We start from the raw sequence: 18,637 nt of genomic DNA, 5'->3' as shown, positions 1-18,637 counted from the left end.
CTCCCCCCGAAAAAAGAGCCCCCGTGAGCCTTTTCACGGGGGCTCTTTTATTACTGACGGGGGCTCTTTTTTATACCAATATCCATTGAATTGGTACCTATGATACTCCTCAATTATTTGCTATTTCATCATTATCATTTCAATCAGCATTTTCCCTCTTACAAATTTACAAGCTACATAGCTGTTACTGGCCTGTGTATATAATATATACGCATACAACACTGATCTTTATGATGTCTTTAACGTGACATATCTTCTTCTCCCCTTGCAAACGAAAAAGAAAACATGGTCATTAAAAGGGATTAAGCGACAAATAATGATTGTGATTCAAATTGATGCGAATATTTGTTTGAATGAGCACTGCTATTCACCCGAATCTTCTTTGTAAAAACAACTTTTACAAATCTCAGCCATGCTTACTGAGTTGAGACGTTCCATTCAATTTAAAATACCCATTACATAATACACTTCTCCTAATCTCAAAGTGATCTTACAGCACAGTGGCAGAATTGCATGGCTGAGATTTGTAAAAGTCGTTTTTACATAGAAGATTCTGGTGAAAAGCATTGCTTATTCAAAAAAAAATCCTTGCATCAATTTGAATCACAATGATTATTTTTCGCATGGTCCTTTTATTAAATAACCTTGTTTTCTGTTTTGTTTGCAGAGGGAGAAGAAGCTATGTCACGTTAAGAAATCATAAAGATCAGTTGTATTATGCGTATATACATATGATACCAGAACAAATGTTGATTATCAGAATGTCATTTTGGAATACCTCTATACAAATACCACATTGTCTTTAGCCCGTATCAGTATTAGTATGATCCAATATAAAGCTTTTATTCTTTATTTAATTCAGTATAATGCTTTTCCTCAAAAATAGTTTTGCTATTTTTTTAGGGTTGAGACGCTAAGAAATGGTTTCAAATGTACATTAAACGAACCCTGAACCATTGCAAAATGATGGTGGTTCTCTCTCTCTCTCTCTCTCTTTATTTTAATCATGCATTATCAACTACATATAAAGCAGCAACCAAAAACTTAGGGTTATCTGAGATAGGTGAAAGTAAGAGTTAAAGAAAAGTCATGCTAAAACGGCGCTTCACTTCCCCCCGCCTTCTGAAAAAAATAAAATAGATTAGTAGTCCTCCTCTCCAGAATCCCCCTCCCCCCCCCCCGCTTTAATATCACATTTTCACTTGGCAGCCCAAGGGGGCCGGGGGGGGTGGGGGTGGGAGGAGGGGGTTAAACCCCTACCCCCCCCCCCCGCCGTAGATCTGCCCATGTAACCTTATCATTCCACGCAGGGACGGCGATCCCGGGGGGACGGGGGGGGGGGACACGTCCCCCCCCCCTCAATTTTTAAGGGGGGATCGTCCCCCCTGGAAATATGAAAAAGTGCAAAACAAATTGTATAGCATATACTGAATAATGACTGCAACACACTTTTAGGCTCTGGAAGGCCCAAGAGTGCAGCGTTTAGACTAATAAAATTGCAAAGAAAATCTCGCTCGGTCGCTACGCTCCCTCGCATAACATCCTCGTAAAAAAAAATCGCATTTCGTCCCCCCCGGTCATTAACAGAAATCGCCGCCCCTGATTTCACGACATTTTGGTCTTCCTCTTCTCCACAAAAGGGACTTTTATATTTGCGTGGACGTGGACGTGGACGTGGACGTGTTACGTCCTTTTAAGGCACTAGCTGGCAATCACATGTGACATCCTTTTAAGCACTGGCAGTGCCTTAAAAGGAGGTCACACGTTGCAGTCCACGTTCTCATCGTGCAAATCTAAAAGTCCCTGATATTGATTTACTGGTCGAGGTTCATTATTTGCTGACAACGAAAAACTTCTCCAGGCCATGACCATGTTTCTGCCCTTGCCCGATCGCCTCCAGCTCCAGCAGACATAGCGCGGCAGCGTGCACACGCACCGCTACTCACGGCGCAGTAGGCCTATAACCACTGCTGACGGCGGCACTGCACTGCGAGCTGAATCGGTAATAATAGGCCTACTCATAAAACGAGAAATCATGCACACTAATCTTAGTTCCATTTCATTGGTTTAAGGTTTGAAAATTGAAACTCAATATTGTGTTAAAGTTATAACAGAAAAGATTATCTTTATTTTATAATTCCACCGGGGCGATTTTTAATATTGCAATCGCCCCCGTGAGCAACCTGACGGGGGCGATTTTGTAGCTTACGGGGGCGAATCGCCCACCGCCCCCGTGTATTTTGAGCGCTGATTACACATGTAAACATAGACTTTGAAAGACGCTTCATATAAATATGTAAACTATTTCTACATTTGCGCATGGAAGGGATTTATTCTTAAAGCTGACATCATGTCAGGTTTTGACATCGCAATGCAATATTCTTACTCAAATAATGAGCGATAAATGCGTTTTTTTTGTTATCTCAGACAGCTTTTTATTATAATCATTCTACATATCCAGACAAACGATTATCTCCCATAAAACACGTCACTTTATGTTTTAACATTCTCGTTAAGGAAAACATTAGCAAGAGAATTTCAATACTGTAATCTTTTCGATATGCCTACAATTCTAATGTGTTAATCGTCGAGAAATTTCCAGATATTAAAGTTAAAGCACGACTAACATTCGTGTGAAGGTGCACTGGTTAACGTCTGAGGATTTATGGCACTATGCATATAGCATAAACTAAGTAAATTTCATGAAGTTTTATATTTTTGACAAATCAAGACAGAGCCTCGCTTTCTGGTTAAGGAAACATACTAAGTAGTAAATTATAATGAGTACCAATGAAACAGTTCTGTAATAATCTTCTTTTTTGGGGGGGGGGGGGGGAATAATGGTATATGTTTTAGGAAACTTTTCTTTTAATATCGTCGAGTCTATATGTTTTTATAAACAGGACTTCATCGGTAGACTGCATTGTCCGACAATACATCCTCTTATTTTTATAATACAATATGGTACATGTACAGCAGGAATAGAATAATTAACTGTTATATTTTCCCTTGCCAAAGATAATGTTGAGTTCTGGTCTTGAGATTACAGTGTGAAAGACACTGTTTGCAATCATTTGGAAGCGGGTTACTATGTAGAAGATACGAATGTGTGTATATTGTTGGGTTTTTGCATAATGAAAGTTATTAGGAATTAACTCAATCTCGTTAAACTCGCAAGAACAGTACACAGTCCTAAACGCATATATAGGACTACACAAACGTCCGACATAAAAAGTGAGTTCCTCAAACTCCAGATATGTCCTATCATATTTGGAACATGAGGGTACTTGTAGAGCAGTCCTCTCTAGGTGACATATTCTACAATTTTCGTCAACACTACCATACAAAAGGATGAAAAATCCCACAATGTATTATTACACCTTTCTCAGAACTCAACCTTCTCTTTCCTTACGTCTGTTCTATGTATAGAAACGTGACTAGACTTTGCTTAAAGGTACTATGTCCCATTTGCAGGCCAAAAAAAAAAATGAAAAAGTTAAATTCCAACTGTATTTGAAAGATAATACTGATTTAGAACTTCCCTAAAAAAGGAGGGGCTTGAAAATGTCTTCAAGTGGAAAAATAACGACTATTAGTTGTCAAATCGACTTTAGGGCTATAGAGCCCAAAAGTAATAGTCTTGATTTTCAGAAAATTGTACCGAATGGTCATACGTTTTATGCTGCGCAAAGATTCAATCAGTTTAATCTTGGCTCATGTACCCTTTACAACTATTTTCATGTATGTTATAACCAAAGAAGAAAAAAGCCAGTCAGTCACTCAATAGTGTCTGACAGTGAAGTCTAGCAAGTAAACGGGTTTCCTTGCATAATTTGAATATGAGGACACTGCAAACGTTTAAATTTCACAGATGGGACATACATGACATATTCATAATTCCTGCAAAGTTCTGCAGCATTTGAGGTTGGCTGCAAAAGGGGGATATTACCTTTAAAGGCATTGTTTAACAATGTTAAATATGAGATGCATGGCCCTACGTGTCATCAGTGTCTGTAACATGGTGAAATATTGAAGCCGGCCCTAAACAAATTGCGCTTCAAAATGATCACAAAGGGCCTCACACAAGTAAAACAATCTTTGAGTGACCGGTTTTACCATACTCATTTCCCCCAATAGACTGTAGTGTTATAAAAACCGTTAGGAAAAATTCTTTTGAAACTTCGTTTTCCAATCATAAATATCTTGATAATCAGAAAGGCGATCGGCTTGTTCAAGTCATGGGATTCCTGACTGACCTAAAGGTTCATAATTATGATTGCAGCATGAGCTAATCTGGGATTTTGTTTTAGAATCTGAGGCAATGTTACCAAGTCACTTTAATGTCGCTCGACTGATTAATTGTTGTCTGGTATTCAGTAACCAGTCAGCTGTTACATGTAGCCTTTTGAGATGTAATCCAGTTGTCAATAAGAAATCCTTTTTCTTTCATTCATGTCTGAATACATGCTGAGATTTAGTCGCTCTGTCTGGATCATAATAGGATCATCCACCTTCAATCATGTCAGTGTATGTGGGCAGTATACAAATGACTTTGTCTCAAATTCTGAAACAAAATTCTGGAATTATAAACCTTTAGATCAGTCAGGAACCCCATGACCTTCTGATTATCAAGATATTTATGATTGGAAATCGAAACCAAATTAGCGTTTTCCTAATGCTTTCCATAACTGCAGTCTGTGGGGAAAATCTAGTATGGTAAAACCGGTTACTCAAAGATTTTTACTCTTTTGAGGCACCTCTTGGTCTTTTTGAAGAGCAATTTTTCTAGGGCTTCAATATTACGCTATATCACAGACATTGATAACACAAATCAGACTTTTATAAAAAGTGCTTTATTGAGGAGTGATCGATCAGACATCAATGAAACTACCTAAGTGTCTACCTTACCAAAGGTCATTGGTTCGAACCCTAGACTTGGAACAGATCGATGCGATGAAGATCCAACCTATGGTGATCAATTATACATAATTCTGCACTGTTAAATGTACAATACATGATTGAACAGTGTACTTTTTAAATCAAACAAAGACACTTATCACATTATATCCTTCGTTTCCTTCCTCAAAATGAACAACCAATATTAATTATAATCATTTCATACAAAAAAGAGATGAAAGGGTTCATGACATTTTGAAGTAAGGATGCATTTCCAGTCTTTCCTTGGAGTCGGATTTATATCTATTGATTTAGAGCGTGAAATATTTAGTAACAACTTCTATATACACCGTGACCCCGTGTGTTTAAAGCCTAACCCATGTTTAAAGATAAACTTGAGTTCTGGTAAAAAAAGAAAATGAATTCTCACAGAATCTAACGAAACTTACACTGAATGTTCAAGATTACAAATAAATGTCGTGTGCCAAACGATTTCGGAAGAAAATGTATACTGGCTGAGTAATGAGCACAGAAAGATAAGGAAATCAGGGTAGTACTAGCCCCGACACCATGTGTGTTGTCCCATATACATCTATCTGTGTAAGTGATTGTTACTTAACCAAGACTCTGCCAAATTTATGATGATTTTGATGACTCTAGAACCTTGCATTACACACCATTACTTACATGCTATATGATCAACTTTTCTGATCCATTCCACACCTTTTCTTTCACAATGCAATCGCATTACCAGTACTCAAGTTTATCTTTAATGACCTGTGAAAAGCCAAGTTTCAACCTCACATCTTATGTAGGTCTATTCTACATTAGATCGTGTTAAAAACATTTATTGTCCCAAACAGCGTATTGTTCATCCTCTCTGGAAAGTGGGAAAAAAAATCATGTTATTTTCAGCCTCAGTGAGGTGGTATATGAGACGGTATTTAATAACACATGTATGATATAACGCTCTCAAGCAAGTAAGGTAACACACAGACACATATAAATATATACATATAAACAAAGATACAAACCAAAGTAGAATCCAATCGACCTACCAACCACTAAATCAACCAACACACCAAAAAACACGAACCAATTAAATAACAAGCCATATTGAAAAAGATTTAAGATATGTTGTATTTACTTTAGACCTGCGTAGTCTATAAAATGTATTTTATATGCTTTTTCGGAAAATATTTTGTTGACACTAATCCATCCTAAACCCATTCTTTTTCAAACGTGTTCTAGAAATGGAATACATGTCGGGGGAGATATGAACACATGTAAACATAGACTTTGAAAGACGCTTCATATAATTATGTAAACTATTTCTTCATTTGCGCATTGACGGGATCTATTCTTAAAGCTGATATCATGTCAGGTTTTGACATCGCAATGCAATATTCTTACTCAAATAATGAGCGATAAATGCGTTTTTTTGTTATCTCAGACAGCTTTTTATTATAATCCTTCTACATATCCAGACAAACGATTATCTCCCATAAAACACGTCACTTTATGTTTTAACATTCTCATTAAGGAAAACATTAGCAAGAGAATTTCAATACTGTAATCTTTTCGATATGCCTACAATTCTAATGTGTTAATCGTCGAGAAATTTCCAGATATTAAAGTTAAAGCACGACTAACATTCGTGTGAAGGTGCACTGGTTAACGTCTGAGGATTTATGGCACCATGCATATAGCATAAACTAAGTAAATTTCATGAAGTTTTATATTTTTGACAAATCAAGACAGAGCCTCGCTTTCTGGTTAAGGAAACATACTAAGAAGTAAATTAAAATGAGTACCATTGAAACAGTTCTGTAATAATCTTCTTTTTCTGGGGGGAGGGGGGGGGGAATAATGGTATATGTTTTTGGAAACTTCCATTTTAATATCGTCGAGTCTATATGTTTTATAAACAGGACTTCATCGGTAGACTGCATTGTCCGACAATACATCCTCTTATTTTTATAATACAATATGGTACATGTACAGCAGGAATAGAATAATTAACTGTTATTTTCTCTTGCCAAAGATAATGTTGAGTTCTTGTCTTGCGATTACAGTGTGAAAGACACTGTTTGCAATCATTTGGAAGCGGGCTATTATGTAGAAGATACGACTGTGTGTATATTGTTGGGCTTTTCCGTGATTAAGTTAAGGAATTAACTCAGTTTCGTTAACTCTCAAGAACTGTACACAGTCCTAAACATCTACAAAGGACTACACACGCGTGTGACATGAAATTGTGTTCTACAAACTCCAGAAATGTCCAATCATATTCGGACATGACGGCATTTGTAGAGCAGTCCTCTCTAGGTGACATATTCTACAATTTTCTTCAACACTACCATACAAAAGGATGAGAAATCCCACAATGTATTATTTGACCTTTCTCAGAACTCAACTTTCTTTTTCCTTACGTCGGTTCTATGTATAGAAACATGACTAGACGTTGCTTAAAGGCATTGTTTAACAGCGTTAAATATGAGATGCATGGCTCTACGTGTCATCAGTGCCTGTAATATGGTGAAGTGTTGAAGCCCTAAACAATTTTCGCTTCAAAATGATCATGAAGTGCCTCACAAAAGTAAACATATTTGAGTGACCGGTTTTACCATACTCATTTCCCCAATAGACAGCAGTATTTAAAAATCCGTAAAAAGGTAAACGTTTTTTGAAATTTCGATTTCCAATCACAAATATCTTGATAATGAGAAAGGATCATGAAGTGCCTCACAAAAGTAAACATATTTGAGTGACCGGTTTTACCATACTCATTTTCCCCAATAGACAGCAGTATTTAAAAATCCGTAAAAAGGTAAACGTTTTTTGAAATTTCGATTTCCAATCACAAATATCTTGATAATGAGAAAGGCGATCGGCTTGTACAAGTCATGGGGTCCCTGACTGACCTAAAGGTTTCTAATTATCATTGCAGCATGAGCAGGATTTTGTTTCAGAATCTGAGGCAATGTTACCGAGTCACTTTAATATTGCTCGACTGATTGTTGTCTAGTATGCGGTAACCAGTCAGGTGTATCCTATTGAGATGTAATCCAGTTGTCAATGAGAAATCCTTCTTCTTTCATTCATGTATGAATACATGCTGAGATTTAGTCGCTCTGTCTGGATCCTAATAGGATCATCCACCATCAATCATGTCAGTGTATGGGGGCAGTATACAAATGACTTTGTCTCAGATTCTGAAACAAAATTCTGGATTTAAATCATGCTGCAATGATAATTACAAACCTTTAGATCAGTCAGGAACCCCATGACTTTCTAATTATCAAGATATTTATGATTGGAAATCGAAACCAAATTTGCGTTTTCATAATGATTTCCATAACTGCAGTCTATCGGGGAAATCTAGTATGGTAAAACCGGTCACTCAAAAGTTTTTACTCTTTTGAGGCACTTCTTGATCATTTTGAAGCGCAATTTTTTCTAGGGCTTCAATATTACACCATATCACAAACATTGATAACAAATAGGGCCGTGCATCTGAGATTTAACATTGTTAAACGATCCCTTCAATTTAAGCATGCTTTTTCACCAGAAACCCTGGCTACGAAATATCAACTGCTATTACTAAAGGCACGTCTATACGTTTAGTCCTATTTGCAAACATTATTTGTTGGTACGGTTTACAACTAGACTACTAGTAAATTTGATGTTTTATGTTGGTTTAAATGTAATTTAAGAATAAAAGGTGAACTGGTTGACTTAGGCCTTTGTTGAATACTTGATCAAGCAGTGCGTATACACAAGAGTGTATCCAACTTTGGAGGCTCCTGATAAAAAAATCATTATCAATATGACCATGAAATCTATTAACTGATTAAAAGTAAATTGTTTCACGTCCTATGATTTCCTTTTTATGATATTTCTGTCACGGGTGACTGAACACTAGGGCTTTTAATACAAAAGTTTCGTCAAAATCGCCTTGCACCACGTTTGGGCTGATGGAACTAATGTGGGTCAGACCATCTGCATATGCTTTTTTGTTCTTAAACCCATTTCAAAATTAAATTATGTCCCGTGCTTCAGTGCTAAATTGGTCTTCACAAGGCTTTCACAGAACCTTGTCTCAATTTATAGGATAACCTTTAATTAATTTGAACAGCCTACTAACCTCTTGTCTCACGATATCTAAGTTCTCTCTGCTCACTTGTCCGCTGCGCCGTTTCATGCAAAAGGAGCATCGGGTGGTTATCTCGAATGGCGAATGAAAACTAAAATGCAAGCAAGAACGCATATAATAACAATAATAATAATAATCATAATAATAATAATGATAATAATAGTGATAATAAAAGTGATAATAATAGTGTTAATAATAATGATAGTAATAATTATAATAACAGTGATAATAATAATGGCAACAACATTTAAAATCCGCACACATCCAACCCAATGGAGGCTCAAGGCGCCTCAACAAATTTAGGAAATTATTACCCTGGCTTTAGCTGTGCTGAAAATACGGCCCTCTAGCATTTCAAGGAATTAATTCCTACCAGGTACCTATTTAAATCACTCTGGGTTGAAAGTGGCAAATGTAGATCAATGTCTTGCCAAAGGAAATTAGTGTCGCGGTGGGACTCGAACCACGGACTTTGTGATCGTCAGTCCGTTGATGTATCCACTCAATAAAGACACCTCTTTAATGATAATCATCAAATAAATTGACAGTAGACTTTCATAAAAAAAGACAAAATCCACAAACTAATTATCCATCTTGTATCACTCATTGATCTAAGAAGGGTAACCTTACACAAGGGATGCGAATGAATTAAAGATTTTAATCATCATAACGAAGAGTTTGTCATGAATTGTGTTTGTAATAATTAATTTTGTAACGTTTGAGTCTATATTAACCCTTGTCTTGTTACATGCTGAACAGTCAATGTAAATAAATGAGCAATTGCTTTTGGAATGTTTCAGCCCAAACGTGGTTCAAGTAGATTTTGACAATACTTCTTGAAAAGCATGTTGCTCAGTCATCCATGGCAGCACAAGTATGAATATGGTTTTATTAGACAAGATATTAGTTACTCTTTACCGTGAAATACGTTCCAAGCTTAAACGTTTTAATTAGAACCATCAAATGTGGGTACACATTTTATTGATAAGCACTGTATAGCGAAAAGGTTGATTCAAGCTTAGGGCCTTTTTTGAATGCTTGTAGATGAAAGCTTTATATGTCACATTCTCAAGAAGCATAAATCGAAACAAATACATTTTCACATTCTTAAAAAAGTTATAACATTTTTTGGTAAGGATATTACAAATCTAGTTGTTAACTATATGCCTGGCATGCAATCTTCTAGCGATTTGGAGTTGGGAATGGAAATCTTTCGTCAAACACTATTCATGAAGTTATACTACGTTCTACAACTAATGGTACAGTTAACACCAACATTATTCATACCACTTGTAATTTTGACGTTTTTTGGTGTCTATTTTCCATAACTCAAGAAGGAAAGGTGGACTGGTTAAATAAGGGCTTCGTTAAATACTTTTATATAATCAACTTTAAAGTGTCACATTCTCAAGAAACATAAAACGGGACAAATTAATTTGTCACATACTTAAAAAAGTACAAAACTTGGTATAAAGGGTATGAATAATATAACTGCATAGTACTGATTTCACTTTACGCTATAAAAACCAACATACATTTAACGGAAATATTTCAAGCTTTGGTCGTGCCGTCTTTTCAGATAACATTATGGATGGCAAGGTCCCCAAAATATCAACCTGTTCATTGCAACAGCCTTGATCGTCACCTAAATGAAACGTGCGAATATGACACTGACATATTTGCACATTTCCAGTACCGCAGATTTTAACATGATTTGTAATAGGCAATATAATATTTAGGAGGTGTCGTTGTCTAGTGGATACGTTGATGGACTTTAACTCTCGTGGCTCGCGGTTCGAGTCCCACTGCGACACTTATGTTCTTTAGCAAGATGTTAATCTACATTTGCCACTTTCCACCCTGGTGTAGTAAATGGCTAACCGATAGGAATATTTCCTTGAATGCTTGAGCACCTTATCATGGTTGCTCGGCTAGAGCTGGTGAAGCATTATGATTACAAAGCCCCCATCGAGAAGAGTATTTTACTGCTGAGGTTACCCTGCAAAAACGAAACATAATAATATTATCCTTATTTTCTTTTATTACTATTATTATTATTACTATTACTATCATTATGGTTACTATTGTTATTATTAATAATAATACTATTGTCATCATCATTATCACTATTACAGGATACTGACATTGTCCTTTTGTTTATTTCATTGTGTGTGGTTAAAGTGAATTCAATCTTCTTTAAATAAGGCATTCTTATATCCATGTCGTTATATTATTTCATTAACAGGAAGTAGAAGTGCATAATCCCGTTTCGGCTGAAGAGAGTATTCCTACAGAACAGCCGGACACAGCGCCACCAACGGACGTGACAGGAGGAGTTGAACAAGACACCCCAGAACAGCCCGATACAGCGCCACCAACTGACGAAACCGAAGGCGTTGAACAAGACACCCCAGAACAGCCCGATACAGCGCCACCAACTGACGAAACCGAAGGCGTTGAACAAGACATGGACAGTCCGCCCGCTGATGACGCAATAGCTGGTGAAAGCGACTTTCCTCCACCTCCAGAAGACGTAACCTCCCCACCAGAACCCGACCCCAGCGACGAGGTTGACCATGAAGTCAATGACGTCACCGACCTTATAGACAGTGCTGTTGAACCGGAAGTAGATGACACCGTCGAACCTACTACGACTGAAAACGAGGTCAATCCGCTAGACGAGGAGATTCAACCAACTTCTGAAGTCACAGAACAATCTGAGCTCGATTCTCCAGAGTTAGCCAACGGAGAAAGCACGCCTCCACCGATGTATGACGAAGCAGCTGAGACTGAGAAGTCTTCACCAGTTTATCAGAACGGCATGGTCGCTGATGACCCGGATGGCATCACAAGTCTGGACGATGAAGTTCCCAATGGTCACGGCATGAATGGCGATCAGGATCCAATCATTATGATGTACTCCGATGACAAGACGTCGTCGACGAAGGCCAGATTGATCTGTTTCGTCATGTGTTTCGTCGTGGTGGCCGTTACGGTTATTGCTCTTGTCTTCTACGTTGTTGGTGAATATAAAAGTCTATTGATATAACAATATATTGTGACTGATTGCCAAACAAAATCAAATCAAGAAGGAAATTTGAAAATATCAAATAATATTGATTTGACCATTTAATGTTAGTGTTTCAAGAAAGAACAATTATTCGAAGGTCAGATCAGGTGGTTTCATTTTTGGATGACAAAAATGGATAAAATAAAGTGGCAAATGTCGTAACAGATATATTGCACTGAATCCCTCTATTAATGGGTGTTAGTGCATCGACAAGTTTCAATCAACATGATTAACCCGTCTCCCCAAAGGACCCAAATTAGACTTAACTTTTAACAAATTACGATTATGTTAACAAAATCCAGTATTTAAAAAATGTATTTGATTGTAGCTGATTACCTCTATTGCAACGTCTATATTCACGGTATACGGTACAGCATAGGGCACGATTAAAAAATGGCCCGCCTTATAAAAGCCCTTCTCGCCCAGAAAATTTCGTGGGATAACATTACTATTTCGTCTTCTTTAAAACATCACCCTACTCTTTCTGATATGTTTTGTATCCATCTCTGCCCTACAACTTTGAATGTTTCTGCATTCCGCATTTCTCCTAAAAAAAAGATTAGTATGGTAGCGTAAAACATATTATTTATTGCTCTGCTGCCATACCATATTTCTACAGGGAAAGTTATGTCTTCAATGCTGATACAGTTTCCTTTCATTTCCTCTCTTTGTTGCAGTTTATTTGGGCATTGGGGAAAGTTCAGACGGTTCAGGAGACACGATGACTACAACACCTAGTATTCCATGTAAGTACGCCAGGATACACTTCTGAGGTCATTCTAAAGCCTTGTTCGGTGAACCGTCGCTCTGTGATTAAACAAAATATTGTGCCGAAAGTGTAAGCACTTCAATGATCACATTCTAAAAACTAAATATGCTCAATCACCATTTAAAGGCATCGCTTAACAACGTTAAATCTGAGAAGCACGGCCCTGCGTGTAATCAGTGTCTGTAATATTGAAGCCCTAGCATATTTGCGCTTCAAACTGATCAAGAAGTGCCTAAAAAAAGTAAACATCTTTGAGTGACCGGTTTTACCACACTCATTTTCCCCAATTGACTGTAGTGTCGTGAAAAACCGTTAGGTAAACGAATTATTCAATTTCGATTTCGAATCATTCATATCTTGATAAGTGTAAACCTGCAGGTCAGTCAGGAACCCCATGATTTTTACAAGCCGATAGTCTGTCCGATTATCAAGATATTGAACAAAAATAAAAGTACTGGTATAATAATATACACTGTGAGAAAACTATTCTTACACGACAGATTCTGCCATTGCATTGTTGGTGTTTCGTTTCTTTATTTATTACAGTAATAACGTTTTAATATTGCGAGAGAAATGCATACAAACATATACAACTCACCCAACAATTAAAAAAGAAAAAACAAATTTGGGATAGATGGCCGAAATTCGGAAGAAGATCTCAAGATGAAACAAAAGAAATCTGTATTAGAACAAAATAAAATATCTACGAATCTCATTTTTGTTGTTTTACATTTTTACATTTGCCTTTACCAAAAAAGTTAAGTTCTATGATAGTCCGTTTTTTGATCAATGCTTGCTAACATTCCAGGGTGTACTTTTATTATTTCTTCTCTACAGGATCCCGAGCAGAGCAAAACCAGTATTGGTCCTCGTCATCACCATGGGAACAAGGAATTTTCAGGTTGTAATATTGCCAAAATGGAGTCATGAACATTCACCATTATACTCAGTGGACATATTCTGATAAAATCCCGTCAAACGTACGTGTGGTGCCTGAAAATACTTTAGAGTGAGGACAGAATTTGAAGTGAAGCGAAGATATCCTGAGAACAGTTTTAACTTTATTTATTGAAACTTTTTTTGGTCATAACAAGTTTCCATTTCTAATTTTTTTCACCGCCGTTGGTACAAATGCGTGCATCAATGATGCGATCATAAGTAAAGATTTGTTATGACAATTATTTCACGAACATTACAAATAGAATAAGAAAAAAAATCTCTAATGATACAATTCAAGACGTACTTGGCTAAAGAGGCTTGGAGTAATGGACATCACCCAGACACAACTTGAGAAAACCGAGTACAGAGGAATACTTGGAAAACTGCGAATAACGTGCAGTGAATTGAGAGCCCTCAACGTTCAATTCAAAACAGTTTGTATAAAATACATGGGGGAATCCTTTCAAAGTCAACGCAATGTTGATGTGGGTAAACTATTTTAAAACCCCTGAAGAATTGGTCATTTAGAAATAACTTCCAAATTGCAAACATATGAAATAAACGTGTCCACAGCAGTAATTCTTAAAACAAAAATGTATTTGACTGTAGATGATTTCCCATACATTTGACAAATTACTAGACATGGAACTGTAAGGGCGATACATATATTGTGTGTTGTTTTCTGTTTCCCAAGTATTTACTTGTACTGAGTCTTTCCAAAGTTGTTCCTGAATGGTAATGGTAATCGCAATGGTAATTTTGGAAGATTTTTTTTTTTCTCTCTTGAATATTTTAAGTTATGCAAAGATCAATAGGCTGATATAATACCAATGATTTAAACATTTTCTCTTGGTATATGGATGGGCTGAGCAGCATTTCTTGTAATACGACTCCTGAGAAACATCCAATATAATCAATTTAGTTCAAGGATCAAGCAACTTTAAAAAACATATAGAATGATAGTTCAAACGTTCTTTGAAATTTTACAGCTCACATTTTTCACGATTTGCAAATATTCGATTGCTTTTACATGCATGTATATACTTTACAGTAAAATTTGTATTATCAATACTCCCCAATTTCCTGGTTTTATAGAATAGTCGTGCTTAACTGGCTTACAGTTTTCAGTATATTTAATATGTTTTATTTGTGTGATGTATTAAAGAACAAAATGCTTTACTTACATAGGCATATGTCAATGTATTACTAAAGGAGGATTTATGGAATTTATATAATAATTTAGTTCCAAGATCAAGGAACTTAAAAAAAAACATATAAAACGATAATTCAAACGTTCTTTGAAATGTTACAGCTCACATTTTCCACATTTTGCATATTTCGATTGCTTTTACATGTATATATATACTTTACAGTAACATTTGTATTATCAATAGTCCCCAATTTCCTATTTTTATAGAATAGTCGTGCTTAACTGGCTTACAGTTCTCAGTATATTTAATATGTTTTATTTGAGTGATGTATTAAAGAACAAAATGCTTTACTTACAATGAGCATATGTCAATGTATTACTAAAGGAGGATTTCTGGAATTCATATAGATATATCTCAATGGAAAGTTTGTGTAAATGAGAACAAAATAACGTCGTGTCAATGATAATTACTATGTATTTCACGTTGGGGGCAAGAGGGGGGGGGGGGGTCAAAAAGTTTTAGATTTTGAATACCAAGTGGCAAATCGTGTGTCCATTGATGGAATGATGGGGGGGGGGGGCAGGTCTGGACAGGATAAAATACAGTTGAAAATCACCACAGAGACCGAGGGCGGGATGTTATCGCAACTGACTCCTCTTCGTCTCACCCGTTTCCCCTTCTTGTTTACCCCTCCCTCTCTATTTCTCTCATTTGTCCATTTTATAGGCGAGGGTGGGAGAGGGGGCGGGGAGGCGTGCTTATCACGCCCCTCTGGACATTGCGTGACCATGTTCCTAGACGTCATGATTCCGTTAGTATTTTGTCCCACCCCAGGTGCCGTTATCGCATACTAGTCATGTTAAATAGAAGAGTTTTAAAATAGTTCATAACAAAAAATTGAAAGCCATCAGATCTCGTTATTTAGTTTTAATGCACTTCGGTTAGATGTCATGTTTATTACTGTCATTAGAAAAGAAAGAAAGTTCTTAAATTCTTTATAAGACACTAATGTTATCTAACGGGTTATAACCAATATATATGTATTGTTTGTATTCTACGTGTGATAGAGAAATGGCGATACTTTTTTCACTCTGTAACTGGGCCGTATCAAAGATGATCTTCAGTTAATACCTCGTCCATATAGTCTCATCATGGTCGTGAGATGTTGGCCTCAAGAGCTGTTGGCAAATTTACATCCATAATGCAAAGAAGATTTGTGGTGTGAAAGTGTCTGATAAAAAGAACACAAATGAGCTATTGAAAAGGTAGCTGTGGTGGAAGTGGTTAATCGAAGTGGAGGTGGATGGGTCATGTGTAGGAAAGGGATGCTAATGAACATGTACAAACACTATGTGATCTGGAATTGGATGGCAAAAGAGGAGAAGGAAGACCCGGTGTCTTATGAAGCGAAATGAGGAGGATGCTCCAGATAAGAAGAAGTGGCGCGTGGGAAAAATAACAGTATTTTAAGTGAAAATGTCTTTCATCTTGTGTAAATTGGAATGTAATTGTATTTTAACAGTTATTTTAGGTACTCGATTAGAAATGATTTTTTTTTTGTATGTGCGTACTATGGAAATGTAATAATGAAAATTGCCTCCTTTTGGAGGAAAATTTGGAGAGAATGAATCGACGTATTACATGATTGCGTAAAATTAGAAGTTTTATAAATAAAGATATTTACTTTACGAAACGATATTGATTGTACGTGAAGCAATTCTTGGAAAATTATAACCTCATTACTTTTCATCCTGGACTGTAGATAAAGATAATACATGGCATCACCAAACTCTGAATTCTTTCAACAAAAAAAGATTTTCTCCCTTTCCTAACGAAATAGTTATTACTATTATCAAATTATTTAAGCGAAGAGGGCGGTATGTGTCTGTTTTTATCTTATAAATTCGGAACAATAAATTATTTGTATAATGACCTTTGACCCGATAGTTCTTTCATTCGTCATCCCACTGTCCCGATTCATTTCAAATACTTTGTGCGCAGCCAGCCGAATAACAGTACTCTTGAAAGGCTTTGTGTAGATATAATGGCCAGACTAGTGATCAATTGAAAATCGTAGCTGCGAAAATATTTTCACACCATCTGAAATATACATGATAACGTCAAAAACACGACTGTGTCTAAATATAGTAGTTGTTCTTTGCTCATTGTATTGTGTTTCTTTGTGGAAACGGTGAAAAGCGTATCGGCTGCTCAATTGTTGTTTTGCCAGATACTATGCAGGATGGATATAAAAGTAAGCTCAGCTTTGATGTACATATGTCAGAGGTTTATAGTTTAATGTATTTCAATACATTTAGGTATGCACCAAATCATATAGGGTTAGTTGTAAGCCAGTAAATGAGAAGATATTACTTGGTTGGCTTGTAAATAATTTGCTGTTGACTTTATTTCTCATTTCAATAAAAAGAGCCAGAAAAAAGAACTTTAACGGGAGAAAGGAAAAAAGATACTAAAATTGAAAAATATAAACAGTATAAACTGAGAGTAAGGATTCATGTCATGAATGTTTCAACATAGGCCTTCGGTTTTCATATGGATAACTACTATGTTACATAAAGGAAAAGGTAAGAGAAACATTAAAACACAAATCACACACTGACAAATGACAATAATTGATTCAGTCTGTTTAATTTTAGTATGTTATTTGATAAAATCTGTCAATCTTGTTACCATTCGATGGGGGGGGGGGGGGAGGGAGTAGAGGGTCATGCTGTACTGGGTTCCAGAGTTCCGAAGGGGGAGGAGGGTGAGCAATAAGTCACAACAATTTAAGTAAATTGAAACATTCCTCGTTAGTTGAAATTTACATTTCATATTTTTTTCTGTATGTTCTGGTTTTGTCAGAACTGTTCAGAAAAATGTGCCAACAAAAAATCATCCGGGTATTAACTATGATCATTCATTCGGAGAAGGAATATGTTAACATTATTTGAAAACCTATTCCTTACGTGTTCTTCCAGTCTAATCAAATTGAATACCCAAACCAACAGATTCAAAAGTTCAAAGCCGAAAATTATTTAATTTTTTTTACCAAAGGTGTATTGCCCCCTTATGTCTAACCCATGGTCTTTTATTCGTAAAAACTAAAACTGACATAGAGGGGGGAGGGGGGATGTGACGGACAAGGAAGCATACTGTAAAATGTGCTTACGTAATACCAACGCAATACAGATTTTCTACAATATTTACTTGAACAGTTTGAAGGGAATCGTGCGAGGGGAAGTAGCGACCGAGCGAGAAGATTTTTTGCATTTGTATTAGTCTAAACGTTTCAAACTTGGGCCCTCCAGAGCCTAAAAGTGTGTTACAGTCTTTAGTCAGTATTTGTTATTCATTTTTTCTTTCTCACTTTTTCAAATTTTCCGGGGGGGGGGGGGAGGGGACGACCCCCCCCCCCTTCAAAAAATAAGGGGGACGTGGAAGCTTCCCCTGTCACACCCCAAACTGACACCATGCCGACTCCACACCGACTGATTCCTGACTATTTGTGACAATATAATGTGCCTTGAAGGGTGTATATGTAGTTTATTTTTCTTTTGCTATTAACAAAATATGTATACATGAACCTTGTAAGTTTGAGCATCCAGGGGCCCTATTTAAGGCAATTGATGTTGTCCGGAAGCTAAGGAGTTTCA

At 36.6% G+C, this 18,637-nt stretch overlaps 1 protein-coding gene across 1 annotated transcript in view; it reads left to right on the top strand.

Moving 5' to 3' along the window:
* The window catches only part of LOC590794 (cell surface glycoprotein 1), an 18,717-nt gene extending 3,986 nt beyond the window's left edge, over positions 1–14,731 (top strand). Inside the window, exons 2-4 of the mRNA XM_030977830.1 lie at positions 11,298–12,075; positions 12,800–12,868; positions 13,729–14,731. Coding sequence (XP_030833690.1) covers positions 11,298–12,075; positions 12,800–12,868; positions 13,729–13,730 — 849 coding nt within the window. The 3' untranslated portion in view covers positions 13,731–14,731. The remainder of the gene's footprint in view (positions 1–11,297; positions 12,076–12,799; positions 12,869–13,728) is intronic.
* Positions 14,732–18,637: the final 3,906 nt, after the last annotated feature.

Source organism: Strongylocentrotus purpuratus, unplaced genomic scaffold, assembly GCF_000002235.5.
Source record: "Strongylocentrotus purpuratus isolate Spur 01 unplaced genomic scaffold, Spur_5.0 spur5_scaffold_1, whole genome shotgun sequence".
NCBI lineage: Eukaryota > Metazoa > Echinodermata > Echinoidea > Camarodonta > Strongylocentrotidae > Strongylocentrotus > Strongylocentrotus purpuratus.
Note: the sequence above shows the minus strand (reverse complement) of the source record. Positions and strands in the feature narration are given on the sequence as shown.